Source organism: Sapajus apella, unplaced genomic scaffold, assembly GCF_009761245.1.
Source record: "Sapajus apella isolate SASKATOON/1434 unplaced genomic scaffold, GSC_monkey_1.0 scaffold62, whole genome shotgun sequence".
Taxonomy (NCBI): Eukaryota; Metazoa; Chordata; class Mammalia; order Primates; family Cebidae; genus Sapajus; species Sapajus apella.
Genome location: NW_022437002.1, coordinates 16,707,672 through 16,734,390, shown reverse-complemented (window position 1 = coordinate 16,734,390; position 26,719 = coordinate 16,707,672). Strand labels below are relative to the sequence as shown.

Below are 26,719 nucleotides of genomic sequence, written 5' to 3'. Positions count from 1 at the left end.
CGGCTCACCGCAACCTCCGCCTCCCGGGTTCAGGCAATTCTCCTGCCTCAGCCTCCTGAGTAGCTGGGATTACAGGCACGCGCCACCATGCCCAGCTAATTTTTTGTATTTTTAGTAGAGACGGGGTTTCACCATGTTGACCAGGATGGTCTTGATCTCTTGACCTCGTGATCCACCCGCCTCGGCCTCCCAAAGTGCTGGGATTACAGGCTTGAGCCACCGCGCCCGGCCCTGAAATTACTTTTTTAAAACATTTTTTTTTTTGAGACAGAGTCTCGCTCTGTCACCCAGGCTGTTGTGTAGTGGTATGATCTCAACCCATTGCAACCTCCACCTCCTGGGTTCAAGTGATTCTCCCACCTCAGCCTCCCGAATAGCTGGTACTACAGGCGCATGCCACCCCACCTGGCTAATTTTTGTATTTGCAGTAGAGACAGGGTTTCACCATATTGGTTAGGCTGGTCTCGAACTCCTGACCTCAGGTGATCCATCCGCCTTGGCCTCCCAAAGTGCTGGGATTACAGGTGTGAGCTACTATGCCCAGTGTTTAAAAACTTTTTTTTTTTTTTTAGTTTTTAATTTTCTTATATGGAGACAGTCTTACTATGTTGCCCAGACTGGTTTCAAACTCCTGGGCTCAAGCAGTCCTCCTGTCGCAGCCTCCCAAAGTGCCTCATTAGAGGTATGAACCACTGTGCCTGGCCTGAAATTACTTTTCCCCTGTATTTGAAAATTGAAACCACAGAAGCCATCACTGCTGTAAGCTGACAGAGAAGCTGATGCTGGCACAGTAGCTAGCTGGAAGGCAGCTGCAGATCTGGGGTCATTCAGAGCCCTGGGCCTTGTAGGTCAGGCTTGGCAGCCCAAAATCCTCCTGCTGGGAATCCCAGCAGCCAGTACCTATGGCTGCCTACACCAATGGTCATCTGCCTAGGCCTTTGCTAAAGCTGGTCCTTTGACCCAGAATCTGGCCTCCCTCTCTTTTTTCCAGGCCAGTGATCCCCTTACTTCATTTCATTTGGGAAGGGTCTCTCCTGGGGCTCCCATAGCACTATACTATCCTGTTGTAGTGTTTTTGATGGCTTCACTCCCTGTCACTGGGGCCTGGGAGGGATGAGGTGCCAAGTGAGCTGAATGGAATCACTTGGCAGCACTGTATACCCAAGTCAGAGCTGCTCTGGCATCCCAGGCCCAGGCTGTGCCACCCCTCCTCCCATCCAGAGAATGGTCAGCCAAGTCCCACCCAGGTCCCCTCTATGACTTGATCATAGGCCAGCAGCCTTCTTAAAGGTACCATGTGGCTCTTACGTTCAGTAAACATAAAAAATAATTCATTCACAGAGTTAATGGGGCTGGGTCCTGGGCCTGGGACAAACATTTTGCTCTTAGAGTGAACAGAAGGTCTTCAGGGGATCACAGAGAGGGGAAGTGAGGGTTTTTTGTTCCCCAGGCTTTATTGTGGGCCTGATTTTTTGCTCAGCACTGGCTGAGATCAAGGAAGTACAGACATCATCTTAACCCTTGGGAAGTTGTCACTGGTACATGAGAAACAGTGCTGAAGGGTCTGGACCACCATGGTGGGCCCTGTGGTGGGGGAGGCTTCTGGAGAAGAGCAGCCCAAGCTGGACCTGAAGCTGCGGGAGGGCTGACAGACTCCCCTGGTGAGCAGCAGAAAGTCCAGAAGTCAAGTCCACAGCCGTACTACCTTGGACATGCTGATTTCAGAAGCTAAGCCATGTCAGGCCTGCTTAGAACTTGGATGGGAGAAAGTCAGAAGTAAGAGTGCTGAGGGGGACTGCGAGGGGCTGGAGGGAACAGGGGCCTGGCAGGAAGCTGTGTGCAGTGCTTTCACGGGTGGAGAACGGGATGAAAACCTGAAGAGCTGTCATGACGGACAGACCTCAAAGACCCAGGCGAAGATCATTTGGGATTTGATCCTTGTCTTGTCTGCTTGTCTTCAAGGACCCAAAAGGTCTTCTTCTTTTTTTTTTTTTTTTCCCTGTACAGAGCAGTTTATTTTTGGAACCATGATCTCTTTTCTCTCACCTCTCGATAGGAACCCTTTCTAAGTGTCTGCTCTATGCCAGGTGCTGTACTAGACCCTGGATTTGAGATCTAGGCCTCCTCGCAGGCCTTGTTTTCTCTGAGTGTCTGTGGTACTTACACTGTTAACCATCTTCTATTCACATGCCAGGCCCACCAGGAGCTCCTTTCATTATTTTATTAATCCTCACAACCACCCTGTGAAGTAGAGAGCACCCTTAATCCTGTTTTTCAGATGAAGAACAGACGCTTGTGGGGAGGTAAAGTATCTCGCCCAAAGTAATTCCAGATTTCAGCTTAAGAGCCTTACTCCAAAGCTTGTACATGCCGAGATTTCAGTTGCTATTAGGAAGGGCTGCCTGAATACGATGCCATTTCTAGGAAACAATTAAGGACATGCACAAAGAATGGGGTGTCCATTAAAGTATTTTTATAACAGCAAAAAATTAGAAACAGGATCATATCCAATAATGGGATATTTGATCACCATAAATTATGAAACATCCTATAGCCTCTCTGAAGCCACTAAAAATAATGGTGTAGAAATATATAAACTGACAGGGAAAAATGTTCGCAATATATTGCCAGACGGAAGAAAGCAGATTACAAACAGTATGATTCCAATTTTATTAGATATTCATTTTCCACTTTTTCTACAGTGAGCATGTATTACTTGTGAAGTAATAATAATTTCAATTTATTGAACTCTTTCCTTCTTCCAGGTGCCATGCTAAGCCCTCTATAGCTGTTATCTTATTTAATTCTTTGTGTCATTATCCCCATTTCACAGATAAGGAAATTGAAGCTTAGAGAACTTGATTAAGGTCTGTGTCATAGTTACTAAGTGGCAGAGGCAGAGATTTGAACCGAGATATGATTTTGTACAGTATGTACTCTTAGACACTATGCTACTCTGCTGTTTTTTAAAAAAGTAAATAAAAAAGTAATTTGGCTGGGCACAGTGGCTCACGCCTGTAGTGCCAGCACTTTGGGAGGCTGAGGGGGGCAAATCACTTGAGCCCAAGAGTTTGAGACCAGCCTGGGCAACATGGCCAAACCCTGTCTCTGCAAAGTAATACAAAAATTAGCTGAGCATGGTAGTGCTTGCCTGTAGTCCCAGCTACTTGGGAGGCTGAGGTAGAAGGATTACCTGAGCCCAAGAGATCGAGGCTGCAGTGAGCCATGACTGCGTCACTGCACTCCAGCCTGGGCAACAGAGAGAGACCTTGTCTCAAAGGAAGAAAAAAATTGGTTTAAATATAGGAATTGTGAGACACTAGAAAGTATTTCTGGGGAGTAGAGAAAATTAAGAATCTTTTCATTCTTTGCATTTTTTTTTTTCTCAATCAATTTAGAAAGTTTATTTTGCCAAGGTTAAGGACGCATCCGTGACACAGCCTCAGGAGGTCCTGATGACGTGTGCCCAAGGTGGTTGCGGTACAGCTTGCTTTTATACTTATTAGGGAGACAGAGTACATCAGTCAATATATATAAGATGTACATTACTTCCATCTAGAAAGGCAGGACAACTCGAAATGGGGGCTTCCAGGTCATAGGTAGACTTAAAGATTTTCTTTTTTTTTTTCTTTTTCTTTGGGACGGAGTTTCGCTCTTGTTACCCAGGCAGGAGTGCAATGGCGCGATCTCGGCTCACCGCAACCTCCGCCTCCTGGGTTCAGGCAATTCTCCTGCCTCAGCCTCCTGAGTAGCTGGGATTACAGGCACGCGCCACCATGCCCAGCTAATTTTTTGTAGTTTTAGTAGAGACGGGGTTTCACCGTGTTGACCAGGATGGTCTCGATCTCTTGACCTCGTGATCCACCCGCCTCTGCCTCCCAAAGTGCTGGGATTACAGGCTTGAGCCACCGCGCCCGGCCAAGATTTTCTTTTTTTTTTTTTTTTTTTAAATTTTTTTTTCCCATTTATTTATTTTATTGCATTTTAGGTTTTGGGGTACATGTGCATTCTTTGCATTTTTAAAAGAAAACATAATTTCTGTTTTCATTCTGGCTTGCAAATAAAAAAGTACCTATTATACTACAGACCCTTATACCTTGTCAGCCCTTTCCTTGGTCTTCCCCATATGCCCCTGGGATATACACAGTCTAATTCATGCTTGAGTTTTATGACTTGAACTGTTACACAATATATGTATTTGTAATTCTTGCATTATCTGTGTCAGTGTTATTTGTTGAGAAATTCTAGAGGACAGAGAGCCTGTGAGATTAAATTGTCTTGTGGTGTGCTCGAGATGTGTTAGCGTTGAAAAGAATCCTTTCGCATGGTGAGGGGCTTCCGGGCACCCCTGGCCTCTTTGACTTCTCAGCTGCTCTATACTCTGCTGGACCACCTCCACTGTTGTTAGAGATCATATTTTAACTCTCATTGCAGAAGTTACACATACTGATTTTAGAAAATCGGGAAAAAATCATGAAAAAGAAATTGCCTCTAATCCAAAAATAATTGCTATTAATATCAGATGTAGTTTTTTCATTTTCTTTCTTTTTTTTTTTTGAGACAGAGTTTCGCTTTTGTTGCTCAGGCTGGAGTGCAATGGCCCAACTTGACTCACGGGAACCTCCGCCTCCTGGGTTCAGTGATTCTTCTGCCTCAGCCTTTCGAGTTGCTGGGATGACAGGCATGTACCACCATGTCTGGCTAATTTTGTATTTTTAGTAGAGAGAGGGTTTCTCCATATTGGTCAGGCTGGTCCCAAACTCCCAGCCTCAGGTGATCCGCCCACCTTGGCCTCCCAAAGTGCAAAGTGCTGGGATTACAGCAGTGAGTCACAATGCCTGGCCTTGATGTATTTTTTTCTATGCATAAAAAAATATGTGGCCGGGGGCAGTGGCTCACACCTGTAATCCCAGCACTTTGGGCTTTGGGAGGCTGAGTCAAGTGGATCACCTGAGGTCAGGAGTTGGGAGTCCAGCATGGCCAACATGGTGAAATCCTGTCTCTACCAAAAATACAAAAATTAGCTGGGCGTGGTGGTGGGCACCTGTAATCGCAGCTACTAGGGAGGCTGAGGCAGGAGAATTGCTTGAACCCGGGAGGCAGAGGTTGCAGTGAGCTGAGATCATGCCATTGCACTCCAGCCTGGGTGACAGAGTGAGACTCTGTCCAAAAAAGAGAAAAAAAAATGTGTGTGTGTGGTGTGTGTGTCTATAGGTATTCTGTTGTGATACTGCTTTACAACTTGTGTTTTCACTTAATGTACTACTATTATTTTTAAAAATAATAACATTATTGAGAAATAATTCACATACTATCAAATCTACCCTTTAAAAATGTACACTTCTGGCCATCCGCAGTGGCTCATGTCTGTAATCCCAGTACTTGGGAGGCCAAGGTGGGAGGATGGCTTGAGCCCAGGAGTTTAAGACCTGCCTGGGCAACATAGTGAGACCTTGTCTCTACAAAACATAAAAACTTAGCCAGGGTGTGGTGCCATGTGCCTATAGTCCTACCACTCAGGACTGGGGTGGGAGGATCGGTTGAGCCTGGGAGGTTGAGACTGCAGTGAGCCATAATCTCACTACTGCATTCCAGCCTGGGCAAAAGAGTGAGACCTTGTTTCAGGAAAAAAAAAAAAAAAAAAAAAAAAAAAAGGTTAAATTCACTGGCTTTTGATATATTCACAGAATTGTAAGACTATCACTGCTATCTAATTCCAAAACATTTTCATCATCTGAAAAAGAAACCCTATTCCCTCCTCTCCCCAGCCTTTGGCAAACACTAATCTTTCATTCTCTAAGGATTTGCCTATTCTTGATATTTTATATAAATGAAGTCATATAATATGTGGCCTTTTGTATCTGACTTCTTCCACTTACAATGATGTTTTCAAGGTTCATCCATGTTGTCACATGTATTAGTACTTCATTCCTTTTTATGAGTGAATAGTATTTCATTGTATGGATGTATCACATTTTGTTTATTCACAGACGCTAGGAGGAGTGTTTCCACCTTTTGGTTATTATGACTGCTATGAATATTCATGGGCAAGTTTTCATGTGGACTTGTATTTTTAGTTCTTTTGGAGATATCCCTGGAGTGAAATTGCTGGGTCATGTGGTAACTCTACATTTAATTTTTTTGAGGATCTGCCATAGTTTTCCAAAGTGGCTGCACCATTATGCATTTCCACCTGCGCTGTGTGAGGGTCCTGGTTTCATCCACAACCAACACTTGTTTATTGTCTGACTTTTTGTTTTTGAGACGGAGTCTTGCTCCGTCGCCCAGGCTGGAGTACAAAAGGTTGTGATCTCCGCTCACCACAACCTCTGCCTCCTGGGTTCAAGCAATTCTCCTGCCTCAGCCTCCCAAGTAGCTGGGATTACAGGCACGTGCCACTACGCCCAGCTATTTTTTTGTATTTTAGTAGAGACTGGCATTTCACCATGTTGGTCAGGATGGTCTTGATCTCCTGACCAACACGGTGAAATGCCAATCTCTACTAAAGTACAAAAAATTATCCTCCCACTTCCACCTCCCAAAGTGCTGGGATTACAGGCATGAGCCACCTTGCTCGCCCTGACTTTTTAATTATAGCCATCCTCAAGTATGAAGAGATACCTCATAGTGGTTTTGTTTTGATTTTCCTAATGGTTACGATGTTGAGCATCTTTTTATGTGCTTATTGGCCATTTGTAAATCTTTAGAGAAAGACCTGCTTCATGTATTTAGATCCTTGGCCCATTTTTGAGTTGGGTTTACTTTTTGCTGTTGAGTTTTACGAGTTCTCTCTGTATTCTGGATATTACTCCCTTATTAGATAGATAATTTGCAAATATTTTCTCCATTCTGTGGGTTTTTTTTGTTTTTCACTTTTTTTGGATTGTGTCCTTTGAAGTAAAAAGTTTTTATTTTGTTGAAGTCTCAATTTATCTATTTTGTTTGTCTGTTCCATGTACTTTTGGTGGAACTGCTGCCTAATCCAAAGATTTACTTCTATGTTCTTTTCTAACAGTTTTATAGTTTCAGCTCTCGCATTTATGTCTATGATCTACTTAATGTATTATTGAATATTGCTATATGATTTAACATTTTTCTTATGAGTGGAATTGCCAAGTCAAATATTGCTTTTTTTTTTCTTTAGATGGAATTTCTCTTATTGCCCTGGCTGGAGTGCAATGGCATGATCTTGGCCCACTGCAACCTCTGCCTCCTGAGTTCAAGCGATTTTCCTGCCTCAGCCTCCCAAGTAGCTGGGAATACAGGCACCTGCCACCATGCCCAGCTAATCCTTTGTATTTAGTAGAGACGGGATTTCACCATGTTGGTCAGGCTGGTCCTGAACTTCTGACCTCAGGTGATCCACCCGCCTCGGCCTCCCAAAGTACTGGGATTACAGGCTTGCGCCACCACGCTCGACAAAGATTGCATGTTTTTGAGACTTTTGATACGTGTTCCAGAATTCTTGTGACTCTGTTTTCTCCCTGTCATTTCTACCCCTCCCTATCTGTCTCTCCACTGCTCTGGTTCAGGCCTTCACCATCTCTTGCCTTGAACTTTATAGTAGGCTCCTACCTGTTCCTAATGAACCCTGTCAGCGCAGTGTGTGTTAAGTGTAGTGGTGTGGTGGCGGGTGCTGTGACATTACAGAGGAGGGGCACCTCACTCAGTCTGAGGTTTGGGGTGGGGGTGGTGAGAAGGGGTTGGCTTGGGGAGGGCATCAAGGAACGCTCCCTGGAAGTAAGTAGTGAGCTGACTCTGTAAGTAGATTGGGCATTAGCAAAGCATGAACACGGAGCATCAGCATCATGGGCTGGAGAACAGCACATGCAGGTCCCGCCAGTGGAGGCAGTAGAGCCTGGTGGTCCAGAGAGTGGGCGCTGGCTCTGCTGTTTCCTGGGTGTATGTTTCTGGGGGGAAGGGACTTCCCCTCTCTGTGTTTTAATTTTCTCATCTGTAAAATGGAGATAGTAATAGTAGCTAACTTCTAGGATGATTGCAAGACCAAATGAGGAAGCATATATTGAAGTCCTGGCTGGGAGAAGCAGGTAGATGAGGTCATTATTGGGTCTCTTGATGTACAGGAGGCAGCCATGCATACAGGTTTGGAGCTGATGTGATGGAGATGGTTTTGTTATCTAGGGGCTGGCTAGGGTAGTGGATACAAGCTGGTGTTTGGAGTCGGACCACCTGGGTTTGGATTTCAGCTTCACTGCTTGTTACTTATGTAACCTTGAGCAAGTTGTTTACTATATGTCTTAGGTTTTCATCTGTAAAATGAGAATTCTTAGCTGGGCGCAGTGGCTCATGCCTGTAATTGTAGCACCTTGGGAGCCTGAGGCAGGTGGATCACAAGGTCAGGAGTTTGAGACCAGCCTGGCCAAGATGGTGAAACCCCGTCTCTACTAAGTACAAAAAAGTATCTGGGCGTGGTGGCGCGTACCTGTAGTCCTAGCTGCTTAGGAGGCTGAGGCAGAGAATTGCTTGAACTCAGGAGATGAAGGTTGCAGTGAGCCAAGATCACGCCACTGCACTCCAGCCTGGGCAACAGAATGAGACTTTGTCTCAAAAAAAAAAAAAAAAAAAAAAGAGAGAATTCTTGCTCATACGAGTATTGTAATTTTTTTTAAAAAAATATAGGGTCTCACTCTGTCACCCAGGCTGGAGTACAGTGGCATGATCTTGGCTCACTGCAGCCTTGATTTCCTGGGCTTATCCTCCTGCCTCGGCATCCTGAGGAGCTGGAACTACAGGCATGTGCCACCTTGCCCAGCTAATTTTTGTAGAGATGAGGTGTTGCCATGTCGCCTAGCCTGGTCTTGAACTCTCAGGCTTAAGTGAGATCTGCCTGCTTTGGCCTCCCAAAGTGCTGGGATTACGGGTGTGTTGTGAATAATAAATGAGTTGATATGTGAAATGTTTAGAATAGGGCCTTACACGTCATGCTGTGTGTATTAGCACTTTTTGCTGAGAGAAGTTTGTAATGGTTTAGGAACAAGGCGTATTTGATTGCTTGTACAGGGTTCTGGTAAGTCTTTGAATAGAGTGGGAGATCAAGCCAGGGACCAAAGTTTTCAATGCCTCAAGGTCACCTGCCAGAGGCCCGGAGATGTCAGCAGCAGGAGGGGCAGAGGGTGATATGGCCAGTGGAATAAGTAAGAAAGGGGCAGGAGTTTGTACAAGAGGGTGGAAGAATCATGATCCTAATGCTGCAACAAATAACAATAGCCATAGCAATTACTTTTGGCTGGGCGCGGTGGCTCACACCTGTAATCCTAGCATTTTGGGAGGCGGAAGCAGGCGGATTGCCTGAGCTCAGGAGTTCTAGACCAGCCTGGTTAATATGGTGAAACCCTGTCTCTACTGAAAATACAAATATTAGCCAGGCATGGTGGTAGGTGCCCATAATGCCAGCTACTTGGGAGGCTGAGGCAGGGGAATCCCTTGAACCAGGGGGCGGAGACGGGGCAGAGGTTGCAGTGAGCCAAGATCCGCCACTTTACTCCAGCCTGGGGGAAAGAGTGAAACTCCCTCTGGAAAAAAAAAAAAAAATTTTTTTTTTTAATGAATCGGTTATGGGGGCATGCGCCTGTGGTCCCAGCTACTCAGGAGGCAGAGTGGGAGGATTGCTTGAGCCCAAGGAGGTTGAAGCTGCAGTGAGCTGTGATTGTGCCACTGTACTCCAGCTTGGGCAACAGAGTGAGACCCTGTCTCCAAAAATAAATAAATCAATAAAGAATATTACAGAAAGCTTCAGCTATGGGACTAGATAGTCTGTCCAGGGTGCTAATATTCTGAGGGTTTATTCAGCTTCATGGAGGGTGATGAGTCATTTCTGCCTGAGTTGGTAAAGCCAAGGTTGCCAGCAAAACGGAGTTACAAATCCCAGCCTCAGGAGGAGGGGCAGTTTGGAGGCCTAGCAGCAGCTGTTTGAAACTCTGGCAATGGGGAATGCACCATCTCTGCTGGTGGGGGCTGGCCTTGACATCTGTCCACCAGGGAATGTGACCTCCCTTGGTTGCTTTTTCTGCATTTACAATAAATCCCAAAGCCTTTGGCTGGTGTCTCGGGGGAGGCACATGTGGAAACCCTGTAGGCAGGGGAAGGGGAGCCCATTCTCAGACAGCTGCAGAGATAAGGGAGCCTCCCAGAATAGGGTCTTGGAAATCCAGTTGCTGGGCCTCGGAGATGCAAAAGCAGGTTCAAACGCTAGCTGTGGATTACTCTCCATGAGGCTGTGGTAGCCCGAGCCTCATGGGCAGAGTCATACCCAGCAAGGTTGAGCCGGGTCCCCACTGAGAAAGGCTAGTGCAGGTAAAGAGCCTTCTGGAAGAAGATGGGGACACTAGGCTGGGAAAAGTGGTGAGAATATTTGGAGCTGCTTGAGATAGACCTGTGGGACTGTGTCCCTCACCAGAGGCTGAACCAGCACTGTGGAGGCCGGGAGGGTTGGCAGGTGTCAGCAGGGTCCTGAGGCTTTGGCAGCTTCTGCTCCAGGCTGAGTTGCAACCAGGCCTGGGACCTCCACGGGTGCGGGCAGTTAATCTCTGAAGGCCAGAGTCACCACTACTAGAGAGCAGGAACATTGAACTTTTCAATCACATTAATTTCCACAGGAAATTGTTGTCTTCCTTTTGTCCAAAGGTTAGTGATTTATATTTACCATCCTCTTAGCTAGGCTTGAAATTTACTGTTGCCAGGTCACTACCGGCATCCATAAATTTCAGGGTGGCAGCTGAGCATAGCCAAGTGGCTTGGTCCTTGGAAGGGTACATGCCGGCCCTTTTGGGAGGGCAGATTAACTGGCTACAGATGGTCCTTGTACAGAAGTCCCCCTGAGGGGGTGGGTATTCACTTTGCAGGGGAAATGAGATGAGGTCTGTTTGACAAGGTTGCAGGGAGGCTTCTTCAAAGGCAGCCCTGGTGGTGGCGGCGGCTGGCTTGTGCCTCTTCACATATCACCAGCTGTGGATGGGATGGCAGCACAGACAGTGCTGGAGTAGTTTACGGTGGGGAGCAGGGGCCAGATTCCCAGCTCTACACTCTACTTAGACAAGTATCTTAACCTCACTCTGCATAAATTTCTTCATCTGTATAAGAGGACCTGCCTTAGGGTATTGTTAAACCTCAATAAATATATGCTGTTATTATTCTCTTGCAGACAGGGTAGGTGGCTTGGTATAGGCCAGAGTCAGTCAGTCTCATGTCCCTATCTGCACTGTCCTATCCATTTATCCTTTTAAGACCCTCTTCTTCCTGGGAGTCTGAAGCGGGCAGATCACTTGAGGTCAGGAGTTCAAGACCAGCCTGGCCAACATGGTGAAACCCCTCCTTTACTCTTAAAAAAAAAAAAATTAGCCAGGCGCAGTGGCTCACGCCTATAATCCCAGCACTTTGGGAGGCCGAGGTGGGTGGATCACGAGGTCAAGAGATCGAGACCATTCTGGTCAACGTGGTGAAACCCTGTCTCTACTAAAAATACAAAAAATTAGCTGGGCATGGTGGTGCGTGCCTGTAATCCCAGCTACTCAGGAGGCTGAGACAGGAGAATTGCCTGAATCCAGGAGGCGGAGGTTGCAGTGAGCCGAGATCGTGCCATTGCACTCCAGTCTAGGTAACAAGAGCGAAACTCCGTCTCAAAAAAAAATTAGCTGCGCGTGGTGGTGGGTGCCTATAATCCCAGCTACTCAGGAAGCTGAGGCAGGAGAATTGCTTGAACCCAGGAGTTGGAGGCTGCCTTGAGCCAGGATTGTGCCACTGCCCTCCAGCCTGGGTGACAGAGCAAGACTCTATCTCAAAAAAGACCCTCTTCTTCTATCTGCTCATAGAATTAGAACAGGGGCTGGCAAACTCTTTCTGTAAAGGGCCAGGTTTTTTTTGTTTTGTTTTGTTTTTTGAGATGTAGTCTCACACTGTGGCCCAGGCTGGAATGCAGTGGCGCGATCTCAGCTCACTGCAACCTCCGCCTCCCAGGTTCAAACGATTCTACTGCCTCAGCCTCCCGAGTAGCTGGGATTACAGGCACCCACCACCACGCCCAACTAATTTTTGTATTTTTAGTAGAGATGGGGTTTCACCATTTTGGCCAGGCTGGTCTCGAACCCCTGACCTTGTGATCAGCCACCTCGCGCCTTCTAAAGTGCTAGGATTACAGGCATGAGCCACCGTGCCCGGCCAGGCCAGTCAATATTTTAAGCTTTGCAAGTCACCTGGTCTTGTAACTACTCCAATCTGCTGTTTTTAGTGTGAAAGGAATCATAGACCCTAAGTAAATAATGAGTGTGACATGTTCCAATAAAACTTTATTTGTGGACACTGAAATTTAAATTCCATGTAATTTTCATGTGTCACAAAATATTCTTTTGATTTTTTTTAACCATTTAAAAATGTGAAATTATTTTAGCTCACAGGCCATACAAAAATAGGCAGTGTGCCCAGTTTGGCCCTGGGGTTGTAGTTTGCTGAGCCCTGGATCAGAAGGTGAAAGGGCATGGAGAAGGTATTCACTTTCCTCACTTGGGCTATCTTTGAGTCTCTAAAGAAAGGTGCCCTTGTGTTGGTTTGTCCAGTGACCTCATGGTGTCTCCTGAGAGGCCTGCAGAAAGGCAGCTGGAGCAGCACGGGGTGGGAGCTGGAGCACATGCGCTGGCAGGACGCCTGGGCCTGGCACCCGTTTGTTCCCTGCCTGCAGCAGCCAGAGTGCTGCTGGCTCTGGCTTGGGCAGTCTCCCCCACCCCCACCCCAGCTCTGGTGTTGACAGTCCACATCTGTGTTTCAGAGAACAGCCCCAGCCCAGGTGGGAAGGAGGCAGAAACTCAGCAGCCTGTGGTGATTCTTTTGGGCTGGGGTGGCTGCAAGGACAAGAACCTTGCCAAGTACAGCGCCATCTACCACAAAAGGGTGAGTACTCTGGTGCCCTCTCCCCTGGGCTGCAGTGAGGGCTGAACACCTTTGAGGCAGGCCTGAGCCCGTGGAGTTTGAAACCAGCCTGGCCAACATGGTGAAACCCTGTCTTTACTGAAAATACAAAAATTAGCTGGGTGTGGTGGCATGTGCCTGTAATCCCAGCTACTTGGGAGGCTGAGGCAGGAGAATCACTTGAGCCAGGGAGATGGAGGTTGCAGTGACCCAAGATTGGGCCATTGCACTCCAGCCTGGGCAACAGAAAGAGACTATGTCTCAAAGAAAAAAAGAGCCTGTGAGGAAGGCAGGGGGTCATAGGGACTTGGTGGTATTATCCCCATTTTGCTGCCAGCTTTGTGACCTGGTCTGGGCCCTTTAGTCTCCTGATGGCTTCCCCTTCCTCCCTCCTGCATCCCACAGTGGGTGGCACAGTCTTGATGTGGCCCGTAGTTATGGAGCTGGCCCAGGCTTCTGTCCCTGTTAACCGGCCGGTGCCTCTGTGGGCAGCAGGAGCTGGGACTGGGTGTCTGGGCATAGCTTGTACTCCTAGGACCTCCTCCTTTCCCACCAGGTGAGTTTCTGTCTTACCACTGCCCATGGCACCTTTCACATTCCCACACTAGCAGGGCCTCTCGGAAAAGATTTGTGCTTCTTTTTGTCCAGCCAAGAGTTGGATGCGGAGGCCGTGGTAACTGGTAACTGCTAAGGAGAGGGCCTTAGCAGGACCTGGTTATATTTTGGAAGCTTTTCTCACCTCTTGGGCCTCCAACTCCACCCTCCCCTCCTCAGCCTAGATCTCTCCCCCAGGCAGCCCCCCGCAGGGGTCCTGGTGCAGAAAGCCACAGCTGCCAGCTGGAAGCCCTGGACTGAGGAGCAGGGGGCACGTGGAAGAAAAGCCAGCTGAGCCCCCTTCCGCTCAGCGTCCCTCCACTCACCCAGGTCCACTTCCTGCCTGCCTGAGGTGTGGGTGGCCCTGGAATGGGAGAGGGATTAGGGGGAAAATGTAGTTCTGAGCTTGAAGCCTCTCCCCAGTCTCCGAGGCTGGGGCTCTGGTGTTGCCTTTTACAGACAGCCTCACTCTGCGGCCAGTTTCAGCTGCTTCTGAGTTCTGCTCACTGGACTTGACTTGTCTGGCTTCTTCATTAGCCTGAGATCCCTGAGGCCAGGCAGGGGACCAGGAATAGTCAAGTGTGGCTGGGACAAAGAATGAAGGTACAGGCACCTGGTGAGAGGTGGGGCTTGGAGGGGGTCAGCCCTCAGGAGATTTAAGCAGGGATGTGATGTTATTTTGTGAGTCAGAAAGTCCCTCTTGGCCGGACACGGTGGCTCACGCCTGTAATCCCAGCACTTTGGAAAGCTGAGGTGGGTGGATCACTTGAGGTCAGGAGTTCGACACCAGCCTGGCCAACATGGTGAAACCCCATCTCTCAAAAATACAAAAATTAGCCAGGCGTGGTGGCACACACCTGTAGTCCCAGCTACCAGGGAGGCTGAGGTAGTAGGATCGCTTGAACCTGGGAGGTGGAGGTTGGTTGCATTGAGCCGAGATTGCACCACTGCACTCCAGCCCAAGCAACAAAGTGAGACCCTGTCTCAAAACAAACAAACAAAAGTCCCTTGCTGTAGAGTGGGGGAGGGATTGGAGGGCTGGGGCTGGAAGCCAGAAGTGAGTTCAGAGGGGCTTGCCATGATCCAGGGACAAAGGGTAGTCGGGACTTTGGAGCTGACGGTGGTAGTAGAGGGAAGGTGATGGATGGAGGAGCTTGTCAGGAGGTAGAATTGTAGTTTAATGAGAGATTGGGCATGGGCACAGGGATAGGGAGGTTCATCTCATTTAGTTTCCAGTCCAGATTCAGATTCCATAATTGTCCCCAAAGCATCCTTTACAGTGGATGTGCCCAAACCAGGATCCAATCTCAGATCATACATTGCATCTATTTTGTTCCTTAAGGCTATGATTGCACCACTGTACTCCAAAGGCTCTTTTAAATCTAGAACTGTTCCCATCCCCACCTGCTTTTAGATTCAGGCTCTTGCCTTGTCACCCAGGCTGGAGTACAGTGGTGCAATCATAGCTCACTGCAGCCTCAACTCTTAGGCCCAAGCAATCTTCCTGCCTCCAGCCTCCCGAGTTATCTGGGACTGTAGGCATGTCCCACCATGCCAAGCTAATTTTTTTCTTTTTGAGATGGAGTTTTGCTTTGTCGCCCAGGCTGGAGTGCAGTGGCATGAGCTTGGCTCACTCCCACCACCACCTCCCCGGTTCAAGCAGTTCTCATGCCTCAGCCTTCCAAGCAACTGGGATTACAGGCATGCTCCACCATGTCCAGCTAATTTTGTATTTTTAGTAGAGATGGGATTTCTCCATATTGGTCAGGCTGGTCTCGAACTCCTGACCTTGTGATCTGCCCACCTTGGCCTCCCAAAGTGTTGGGATTACAGGCGTGAGCCACTGTGCCCCACCATTTCTTTTTTCTTTTTTTGAGGCGGAGTTTCTCTCGTTGCTCGGGCTGGAGTGCAGTGGTGTGATCTTGGCTCACCACAACCTCCTGGGTTCAAGCGATTCCCCTGCCTCAGTCTCCCAAGTAGCTGGAATTATAGGCATGTGCCACCATACCCTGCTAATTTTGTATTTTTAGTAGAGATGGGATTTCTCCATGTTGGTCAGGCTGATCTTGAACTCCCAACTTCAGGTGATCTGCCCGCCTCAGCCTCCCAAAGCGCTGGGAATACAGGCATGAACCACAGCACCCGGTCTTTTTTTTTTTTCTTTTTTAGAGATGGGGGTCTCACTGTTGTCCAGGCTGTAGAACATCCCCTTTTTTCTTGTTAACGACTTATTGAAGAGACTGGGCTGCAAGGTAGTATTTCTAGGAGTGTGTGATTCCAAATGCTCCCAGGGAGAAACAATGGGGAGTGAAAGGCCTCTGTTGGATTTGAGCATCTGGGGGAATGTGGGTGGTCTTAAGCAGCCCCCTTTTCATAGTCTTGGGAGGAACACTTAGGCAGTCCAGGGCTAGGAAGTCAGGGGGCTGATGGCAAGGTACCTCTGCTGACCATCCCTGTTTGGCCATGGCTCATTAAACTACTGTGTCCAAACCATTTTCTCCTTGTTACTACTACGTCACTAATTACTGCTGCTATTGGTTGAGAGTTTACTTTGTGCCAGGTGTTGCTTTAGTCACTTAAGATACATTTTTTTCCATCTAATTTTACCCATAACCTTATGAGATGGGTGCTATCCCAATTTCACCATAACCTTATAGATGGGGATCCAGACTCAGAGAGAAGTAAACTGCTCCTTGTTCTTACTGTTGATATGTAGTGGTGTCAGGAGTTGAACTCAGACATGTCTGACCCCAGCACTCTCCCAAGTCACACTGCCCCAACAAAGGGCCCTTTGCCTCTGGAACAGGAGGGTGAGAGGGGATTAAGAGCCAGGCACGGTGGCTCTTCTGACTGACCTAGAAGGGGACCTGTGTGGAGATTGTGGCACTCTTGGCCCAGCCATGAGGAGCACAGAAGCCTAAGGGAGTTTGGGCCCAGATTTTAGAATTCAAGGAACAAGTGTTTACTATATTTGGAATTTCAGGGCAAGTATGAGGAGTGGTCCCAGGCCTGGGAACCAGAGACATTTGGGTGTCAGGTCTCTGAATCCAGAGAGAATGGCCTTTATTTTTAGGGGCCTGGCAGGGAGGAAACGCGACAGTGACCAGTGATGGGAGTGATGTGTGCCTGGCTCAGAAGTGGCCTCTGGTGGTCAGGGCTGGGGCCTGCAGGCCAGGTCTCCGGTACTGGTCTTATGGGGGTAATACTTGTGTCTGGGAGGTAGGGACAGTGCAGAGCTGAGGTGCTGGGGAAGGGGATAGCCAAGCAGTGAGGCCCTGCCCCAAATGTGCAAGGTCTAGGGTGGAAAGGCAGGCACAGAAAGGAGGGAACCAGAGTAAAGAGACTTAGGTCAGCCCAGATGTCTCCAGAACATGCTTAGGCTCTGGGCCTCAAATACCACCCCAGGCCAAGAGGGCTTGGCTAGCATGAAGCAATTAGTTCAAAAATGGGCCCTGAGTCTACTTTCTCCTCCCAGAAGGCACTGGTGTCTGCGGGTGGCGAGCTGGTGGGCTCAGGCTGAAGCAGGACCTACATCATTGCTGACTTTGTGGGGCCCATGGCCTGTGTCCTCCAGGCTGGGGTTGCTGGGCCCCTCTGACCTTAGCTTGAACCCATTACCCTGACCTCATCTGTGAGGACTGACTGGGCCTCTCTCCCCAGGGCTGCATCGTAATCCGATACATAGCCCCGTGGCACATGGTTTTCTTCTCCGAGTCGCTGGGCATCCCTTCACTTCGTGTTTTGGCCCAGAAGCTGCTCGAGCTGCTCTTTGATTATGAGATTGAGAAGGAGCCTCTGCTCTTCCATGTCTTCAGCAACGCTGGTGTCATGCTATACCGCTACGTGCTGGAGCTCCTGCAGACCCATCGCTTCCGCCACCTGCGGGTGGTGGGCACCATCTTTGACAGCGCTCCTGGTGACAGCAACCTGCTAGGGGCTCTGCGGGCCCTGGCAGCCATCCTGGAGCACTGGCCCGCCATACTGCGCCTGTTGCTGCTGGTGGCCTTTGCCCTGGTGGTTGTCCTATTCCACTTCCTGCTTGCTCCCATCACAGCCCTCTTCCACACCCACTTCTATGACAGGCTGCAGGACGCGGGCTCTTGCTGGCCCGAGCTCTACCTCTACTCGAGGGCTGATGAAGTAGTCCAGTCCAGAGACGTAGAACGCATGGTGGAGGCACGCCTGGCACGCCGGGTCCTCGTGCGCTCTGTGGACTTTGTGTCATCTGCACATGTCAGCCACCTCCGTGACTACCCTACTTACTACACGAGCCTCTGTGTCGACTTCATGCGCAACTGTGTCCACTGCTGAGGTCATTGCTCGACCTCACCTCTGCTCCAGAAATAAATGCCTGATACCTCCCCACCACCTGCATCTGTGGGGCCCTCTTCTGGTTCAACTCTCTGTGGCCGTTTGGGACTCTGTGGTCTCCTAAGTAGAAAATTCCCATAGGCCTGTCTCCTGGGGACCTCTGTCTGCTGGTGGTCTGCTTACCACAGAATCCTAAGGTGCAGGAATGCCGGGGCATGTGTCTGGGGGAGTCTTACAGTGAGTTGTGTTTGGACAAGTGCCAGTCAGGCTGCTGATTCCTGTGGCATGCAGGCTGTAAAGGTTGACAAAGGGCAGCGGGAGACCTACTCTCTTTTTCTTCATTTTTAAATTTATTTTTTTGAGACAGGGTCTCACTCTGTCATCCTGGCTGGGGTGCAATGGTGCAGTCACGGCTCACTGCAGCCTCAACCTCCTAGGCCCAAGTGATCCTCTCACTTCAGCCTCCCAAAGTGCTAGGACTACAGGCATGAGTGACCATGCCTGGCCAAGATCTCTTCTCTTAACAAAATTTCAAGTGTGTACAATACTTAAAATTTAAGGGATGATATACATAGCAGACCTCTAGAACTGAATAATCTTGTATCTTGCATAATTCAGAATTTCATCATCCTGTATAACTGAAACTTTGTACCTGTTGCCAGAATTGAGTTTTGATTCCTTGAAAGGAAGGTGAGCTTTGTGGGGAAATGCCAGAGGGAAGGTATCTCGATAAGGGGTAGGGTCAGGCGGGGGATAGGGGCTGTGATCATTGCCCCAGCAGGGCAAAGCCCTACAGTGCAAAGTACCATCCACATGGGTCCCACTTGGCAGTTTACTCAGAGAGGCTCCTCTGACCTCACTGCCTGGGAGTCTCAGGTAGAAGCCAGATGAGGAGCTAAGGATGCAGAGGTTAGGGGCCTGCCCGGCTCCACCACACTTTGCTTGGAAACCGCCGGATCCGGGAAAGTTGCAAGCTGAAAGTTGCCAGAGAGCGGGGAGCAGGAAGGCAGCAGCATTCTAACAGGAGGTGGGACAAGCTAACTCCCAAGCCCTAAAGACCGGAACCAAACTCCCAAGCCCTAGAGACCAGGGTAAGGGGATTTAGGACTGAAATAGCAAACTCCTCATCTCCTTAAAGGGAAACCCATTTAGAAACTCTCTAGGCAGGAGAGATGAATTCAGCCTAATAGTTCAGTATCATTTATCATTCCAGAAGTCACTGCTGCACAATGTTGGCACATAGTAGGTATTCAATAAATATTTGTTGATTGAGCTTACCGTGGTAATCAAGGTGCTTAGGCGGTAGTGAAGGAGATGGCTAGAAAAGCTCTGGATGGGAGCTGACCCCTGATATTCTCGGGGATGATGGGTCCTCTGTCGCCAGAGCCACGTTCTGTCTGCAGCCCATCAGTCGTTGGTGAGTCCCCACTATGGTGGCAGGGATTCCCATGCTGTGTGGCTGCATTCCTAGCCATGGCCAACAGGTGGCAGTGCAGCCTGTGCCATGAGACAGCTCAAGGCTCCCACAGCAGGGTGGGCTTCAGCGGAATGCCCTCGCTCTGGGTTAATGGCCCCTTTTAGAGACATATGGCCCCCACGGTGGTGGTAACCAGCCATCAAGGACCTACTGAGTCCAAGTCTATGGGAGAGTAAAGACATCAAAGAAGTCGGCCTGATGGGAACTGGGCATGAAGAGTCTCCTCTTTATTTCTCCGTTGCCCTCACCTACACACTCTTCTAAACCTGTTTCTTTCCCAGACCCTCAGCCACTGCTGGGGCTGCTCCACCCGCCTCCCTTGACAGAGGCCATGGACATTCCCAGGATCCCTGTGTTCAGGATACTGGGTTTCATCAAGCTGGGTGTGGGGCTGTGAAGGGCCTTTGCTGGGCTCCAAGGGGGGACTTGTCTGTCTTCATCTGGGTCCAAGGGGTGGCAGCAGCTGCCAACTGGACCCAATTCTGAGGAATTCACTGAGGGTATCCCAGAGAATATGGGCAACTAACGGTGGGGATTTGGGCAGATGGGCCTGGTGTGCAAGAAGATGTCAAAACAAGTCTGGAGTCGTGGAGCTACTCTGGGGCCTTGAGTGTTTTTCTCCAAATGCTGTCTGTTGTCGGTGAGGACTTACATGTATCTTTGAGCACGTGCCTGGGAGGCTTCTAGAAGGTGAGCTACCTCACTGACAGTGGGAAGCTGTGGGGGTCAAAGTGCCATCTGTCCAGTGCTAGCAGCCCAGCTTTCGTTCTCCGAGCACAGGGAGACTTGAAGGTCCATCTTGGATAACAGAGTTTCCATTCTTTCCATTTGAGGATCTAGGCAGTAGCTACAGGGACGATGGTCACTCGAGATACCTTTGGAGAATAGAACAAAAGCGTGGGAGGCTGATATGGTGATCCCACTGTGGTCTCTGGTATGTTTCAGGGGATCAGAAAGGGATAGAGGCCTGGGGCTTGTGTTTGCACCCAAGCTTACGGCCACTCCTGCCCTAGGTTGGGGGATAGACCTTGCATCCTCTCTATACCCCCAAGCTCTGACCTCTTCTGTGATTAATGAGCTGACGATTCTGCATCGATAAAGAATTAACCTAGAGTCCCTACCCATCAATAGTCAGGAGCCCAGATCCCCAGCCCAACCCCCATCCAAGCCAAATGCTCCAGGGCCTCAGAGCCGACCAACCCTACACAGTGTAGCACACCTATAGCTAAGTCCTTTCCCCCATCCTGCCGCCAGGAATTAACCCCCTAACTGCTTCAGCCCACCTCCGCCCAACAGCTCCCCCACCTCCGCACACACATACACACAGGCAGCAACTGTTTATACTGGTTTAATCCATGTCAAATGTAGTTTACAAAGGGAAAGGACAAGTACCTTTGTATAGAATATACAGACACAGCATCACACCATAGGGCCCATGGGAGGGTCGGGGAGACACTTTTTTCCCTGGGAAGGGCAGCTCTAATCCCAGGAATGGTTCTCAGCAGAGGCTGGGTGGCCAGGAGCACTGTCCTCCAGCCCCCCCATCTCAGCCTCTGCTTCAGCTCGGTTCCCGTTTCCTGCCTCTAACCCCCAACTCCTTATAAAGAGCCCCATGAGCTAAGACTAAGGAGAGGATCATGTCCCTTGGGGCATGTGCCCCATGTCTGGGAGAAGAAATATACACCACTGAACACCGAGCACATGGGAGAGGGAAGGGACACCACAGGAGAGGGAGAGGCAGGTATCCCAGAGGTGGATGGGCCGAGCCCCCAGCCAACCCTGAAGGAGGCACTGCTTCCAGGGGTTCTTAAAAAAAGAAGGAAATTATACAACCAAAGGGGGAGGGGATAGGTAGAGGGCGAGGAGTTGTCCCATTTATACACAACATTGTAACATACACGGTCTATATTACATGTGCTTCAGTCTGGTGTCTGCATGTCTGTCCATCTGTCAGTCTGGGAGCTGGATCTCAGGAGCCGTGCCCCACTACTCCCCCCACCCCCACCTCCCTTCCCCACCCTGGGAACAGAGCTGGAACAGGTATGGCCCCCAAACCATAGGTGGGAGCCAGCAGGTAGTGCCTGGGCCACAGCCTCTACTCTGGCTCCAGAGTCCTGCATGTGTAAATGTGTGTGTATGTGTGTGTGAGTATGTGCATGTATGTACATGGGGAACCTGTGTGCAAGTATGTACAAAGGGAGAGGGTCACTGTCACAGAGGCTGGGGGCAGGTGGGGCTGCTGGAGGCAAGGCCTGCCTGGGGCAGATAGCTCACAAGTAGATCCTCCGCAGGTCTCCGGGTGCTGTGATCGTGTTGCACTGAGGGCAGAGCTTCTTGGCACCCTGCAGGGAGAACAGGGAGGACTCTGGTCTACACAATGTGCCACGTGTGTGCACGTTGAGCACCTGGGCCTGAAGCCATGTCTCTCTGCACCAGTGTGTGCTGGGACCTTGGTCCTGTCAGCCCAGGCTAGGGACGCATAGGCAGCTTCTATGAGCAGGCAGGCACGCTCCTGTGTTGGTGGGACGCCAGGATCAAACCGCCTGGCCAGCCCCGCAGCAGGAGCCCCGGTAATGAGAACAAGGCTGGGTCCAGCTGTGGCAGCCGCAGCCCTAACAAGATTACACACGGCCTTTGATCAGGACACAGAGCCCACGTCCGAGCCTTTTATTGCTGTCTCCGGGCGACATTTTAATGGCTGCTCCTGAGCGAAGAACAGGGGCAGGAGCAGAAGGAGCTTAGTAATGGGAGGGGGAGGGGCCAAGGCCCTGGTCCTGTTTACCCACAGCCAGCCTCCTCCTGACCTGGGGCCTCACCAGTATGTGTGATGCAGTGGGCCTTCGGGGGCCAGGGGAGGGGAAGGGAGAATGCAGTGAACTCATGGAGGGGGGGAAGTTACTAAACCTGCAGTGGGGGAGGAAAGGCAGCGAGCTGAGGTCAGTATCCTGGCTCCTGGCTGTGTTCTCCCTTGCCTGTGCTCCCCACTTCCCCCAGGCAGGCTCAGGCATAAGCACAGATATCTGGGCAGTGACTGGAATGGCCTCCCACTCTCCGACCCCCATGCCACCTCACCAGGGTCCGCAGCCAGCACTCCTCGCAGTGCACATGCCAACACTGGATGGACGTTAGGGGCATTGAGTACGAGTCCTAGGGAGGAAGGGACAGAGAAGGGGTCACTCTGAGGCAGGCCCACCCTCCAAAGAGCCCAAATCAGTGCAGAGACCCTCTCCAAATCCCCCAGAGGGCGCAGAAGCCTAACCAAGGGCACCCTAGGTTCTTTTCTGCTCACCATGCAGATAAGGCATTTGTAACGGTCCCCACGAGATAGCTGCCGTTCAAGTTCTCTGACCCGAGCCTTCAGAGCCTCAAACGTGGTCACAGCCGAATCTTCAGTGATTCTGTAAAAAGGAAGACATGGCTGGGTAACAGGCTGGCATCTCCCATCTGCACCTCCTGCCTACATCTCCCTTGAATTCCAGAACCAAATACATAAATGTCCCCTAGGCATCCCTGCCTGCCCCTTCCTCTGATAATCCTAATCTGTAAATTCCACATTCCAGAACCAAACTCCTCACCCTCTCTGTTCCTATACTCACATCCAGATGAGTTTCTACACCAGACACCAGGGAACCATTCTCAACCCCTCCTTCGCAGTCTTCCCAACAACCTCAATCTGTCTTCTCTCCTAGTATCTCCGGAATCTCTCCACTTCTTTCCCCTCACCACTAGTCCAGGCTCTCCAATGTCTTCTACTGATTCCTCCACTAACCTTCCAGACAGCCTCTCTGCCTCCAGGCTCCTCATCTCCATTGCACTCTCCCAGCACCTGGAAGAATTCACATTCTCAAAGCGAATCTCTTGTGGTGACTTCCAACAATCAGCGCTCAGCTCAGAGTAGAGCTCTGCCACACTCGGTGCAGCCCCAGCCTGTTGCATCCCTCAGCACCTTACCACGCGTTTTATGCTCAACTCCTATGTGCCACCATCCATGCCACCTTTTTCACTGCCTTGGCCTCTGCACTGTGACCCCTCTGCACCCCCTCGCCTGACTCACTAGCTCTGCGTCATCATTCAGACCTAGTTTTGTTCCCATGTCCTCCCAGAAGCCTTTTCCAGACCCCCAAGCCAGCACTGCACAGTGGCTCTCTGACCCCCGTGTGAACTCTACCACAGCAGTGTAAAGTTCCCAAGTGTGGGTTACTTGAGGGCAGGCTGCTTACTCCACCAGTATTGACTATGGCCGAGAACCCAACCTCGGGCATGGGGCATGGGCAAATGTCTGCTGAATAAAGAGCCTGTCCAACCTCCAGGGAAAGGGGGACTGGACGCAAGGATTGGATGGGTCCCCCGAGATCTAGGTCCCTTTGCCACAGCCAGGCCTGCCTCCAGTGTTCCTTGTCACTTCTTCCTAGGCATAGCAGATGCCCTGGTAGTCCTCGGTCTGTGGCCCAAGCCTGGCACTAGAAGGTCCCTTCAGCATTTCTGGGACTCCTTGGGCTGCAATGCTGAACAGGGAACACCTAGGACTCTCTCACGGAACCTTCCCACCCTCCTAAAACAAGTGAACAGGACCCAGGGGAGCTCACAGAGGGAGAAGAATGCTTCCTAGAAGAGTACAAAAGATGGTATAGGAGATTGGCCATAGGGAATAATAATGATCATACAAATAAAATAGCTAAAATTTGTTAAGCACTTACTAAATGCCAGGGATTGTACTGAGGGATTGATAATTATCTTATTTACACCTCACAAAAACCCCATGAGAAGATTCTAATATCTCCATTTTATATACAAAGAAACTAAAGCACAGAAAGATTAAATAGCTTGCTCAAGGTCCCCACAGAGTCAGGGAGATAGAATTCAAACCTGGCAGACTGATTCCGTGATCAACTGATAACTATGTGACTGACCATGACTATACTGGCTACAGCTAGGAGGAAGTGGTGCCCCAGGCCAAGGGAATAGCAGAAACAGAGGCTATCATCCCAGTCTGGCTAGAAGGCCCATGTGTAGGCAAAGTGCTACCGTGAGAAGGGAGACGGCGTGCAGGAGGGCCTCAAATGCCACACCTGAAGGAGCTGAAGATCATCTCGTGGGCAGCAGGAACCTGCTGAGCATGCTGGAAGAGCAGGGTACAGAACAGCTCGTGTTTCACAGATGTACTCAATCAGGAAGCAGAGGCTGGACTGAGGTGGGGGAATCACAAGGGAGGTAGACTGTGGGCAAGGACAGTCTCCTGGGGGCACCTGTTCTGCAGTCTAGGGCAGACCATCAGTTTAGGAAGCTTGAGAGCTTACAGGTGGTCTGTCACTGCTGGACGGGAGTGGTAATGGAAGCGCAAGGAGGGTAGTGGTCACATTTCATGGGCAGTAACAAACTTCAATCTCTGGTCTTTTTCTTTTGGGGAGCTAGCGGCAACACAGAGCGCTGACTCCTTAGTGGCTGTGTCCCTTATCAGGGACACTTAAATTCATCACCCTAGGGTCCATGACTCTCTCTCTGCCTTGCCTCTCTCCAGGGATGCCAAGAAAGGCTCTGACTAGTTCCCCCTGGTACTGGCTGAATCCCTGGGGGCTTCCATTTACCCCTCTGGCTCTTTTAAGCCTTTACCACCCCTTCCCCCCTCACAAACATCCAAATAGCAGGCTCCTTCCCTGGCATTTTGCACAGTGCCATATGTGCCATCCCCGTCTGAATTATAGATAAATTCCTAATAAGGTGACAAGGATTTGTAGCTGTGCTCCCTTCCACTCCAAGGACTAAGCTGAGAAATTGCCTAATCCTACATGGTTATTTCAAAGATGGGGAAACTAAGGCCTGCAGCTGGGAGCAGCCTACCCCAGAATGGAGAACTAACTCCTAGACCCCACATCAGACAACTAAAGCTGGAATGGCAAAAAAGAATGAGGCCAAGAGAGAGCAAGGCCATTTCCCATGCCATCTCCAAGAGCTACAAGGCCACACTGAGGACCAATAACCAACTTTAGAGAGCCTACCTATCCTGGGTGTGGTCAGCACACACCTGCCCTCTGATCTTTGCTCTGGGGAAATACCCAATCCTCCAACTCCTGGTCCAGGATGGCTGTGGGCTATTCCTGAGTCCCTCCAGGGGATGGGGTGGGGATTCCTGGAGGAAGCCATGGCATCCTATGTTTCCCTTTCCCTGAGTGGTAAAACAGATCTAGGATAAGAAATAGAGAAGTCACCCCAATTTCAGCAGATCCAGACCCAGTGGAGAGCTCTGCACATGACTGAGCCAGTCTCTACCTCATCATAGAGATCCCTGCCTCCGGGTGCCTGTGCTCACACAGGTGGGACAGAAATCCTGGCTTCCCCTAGCCTTGGGTGGGTTGTACCTTCATGGAAACCACTGGCTCTGCCCCTACCTCCCACTCGGGCGCCATCCCTGATTAATGATCTTGTCTTTCTGATTTATGAGCAGCCCCTCCAGACGAGGGTGGGTGCCCCTTACAACCCCGCCTGCCCCGCTCAGCTGGAGTAGGAGAGAATTATTAAATAAACATCCATACGTCATTCCTCCCCCCAACAAGCTGGTTGCGCCGAACCCATACAGCCCGCTCCGGCGCTGACACGGAGCAGCTGCAGTGATTCATGGGCAGCCGGGCCCTGCGCCGCGGCCCATACATCATGCCAGCAGCACTCGCAGCCCCGGCCGAGATAAACTGATCAACCACAACGGACTGGAATGAATTTATGACAACACAAAATGGAGGGAAACAAATGGGAGGTGACCCTGGGCCACCGACCCGGCCCTGCACCGGCCTGCAATCCACTCTCCTGGCAGAAGGCAAGATGGAACACTGGCCCTGGAATGAAGAGGCTGCCTTTTAACCCCAGGCAACCTAGCCTGCAGTCAGAGGGTGGGGTGGGTACTGGAGTTAAGCAATGACCAATGGCAGCAGTACCAGGCAGCCAGACTGGACAATGCCATCTCCTGAGGCCAGAACTGGCCTTCCTTGGGCTTCTGGAAAGGCAGGGAAATGCCCAGCTGATAACAAATCCTGTGATTCCCAGGGATCCAGCCCAGGGGTTGCCCAGCCCTGGGCGAAGCGCTAATGGATCCCTTTTCCTCTGTCAGAGAACCCAGGCCAAAAATTCCTACCCGAAGTGATGAGACCTGATGTTCCTGCCTAAAACCCACTGCGAGTGCCACCCGGGACAAGAAAAATGAAACCAATTTAGCTCCCGATTAAGAAACAGAAACTGGAGATGAATCAAGTGCGCCAGCTGGGCTGGGCGGCCATACATCACATTCCCCGGGCGGAGGCCGCTGTAGCGGGCAGGCAAGCGGGCGGACTGCTCCTCCCTCCGCCAAGGCTCCTGGGGCCGTGGCCCAGCGATCAATTCACAGAGTCACGCTTAGCACCAGCTGGGCTCCACTGCCGGCTGTGTGCCCAG

The 26,719-nt window shown here is 50.2% G+C and overlaps 2 protein-coding genes across 8 annotated transcripts in view; one reads left to right on the top strand and one right to left on the bottom strand.

Moving 5' to 3' along the window:
• TMEM53 (transmembrane protein 53) overlaps positions 1–19,095 on the top strand; it is a 21,969-nt gene extending 2,874 nt beyond the window's left edge. The window contains exons 2-3 of one of the 2 annotated variants that reach the window (XM_032247349.1): positions 12,779–12,900; positions 17,173–19,095. In XM_032247349.1, the coding sequence (XP_032103240.1) occupies positions 12,779–12,900; positions 17,173–17,823 (773 nt within the window). In that variant the 3' untranslated portion in view covers positions 17,824–19,095. The remainder of the gene's footprint in view (positions 1–12,778; positions 12,901–17,172) is intronic. The other variant, XM_032247350.1, reaches the window with a different exon arrangement.
• Positions 19,096–20,632: 1,537 nt separating this feature from the next.
• The window catches only part of RNF220 (ring finger protein 220), a 253,434-nt gene continuing 247,347 nt past the window's right edge, over positions 20,633–26,719 (bottom strand). For 3 of the 6 annotated variants that reach the window (XM_032247345.1, XM_032247343.1, XM_032247347.1), the window contains 3 exons: positions 22,590–22,698; positions 22,373–22,447; positions 20,633–21,642 (listed from right to left, as the gene is read on the bottom strand). In XM_032247345.1, coding sequence (XP_032103236.1) covers positions 21,571–21,642; positions 22,373–22,447; positions 22,590–22,698 — 256 coding nt within the window. In that variant the 3' untranslated portion in view covers positions 20,633–21,570. Of the gene's footprint in view, positions 21,643–22,372; positions 22,448–22,589; positions 22,699–23,069; positions 23,127–25,999; positions 26,128–26,719 lie in introns of those variants that run through there. The other 3 variants (XM_032247342.1, XM_032247344.1, XM_032247346.1) reach the window with 2 other exon arrangements.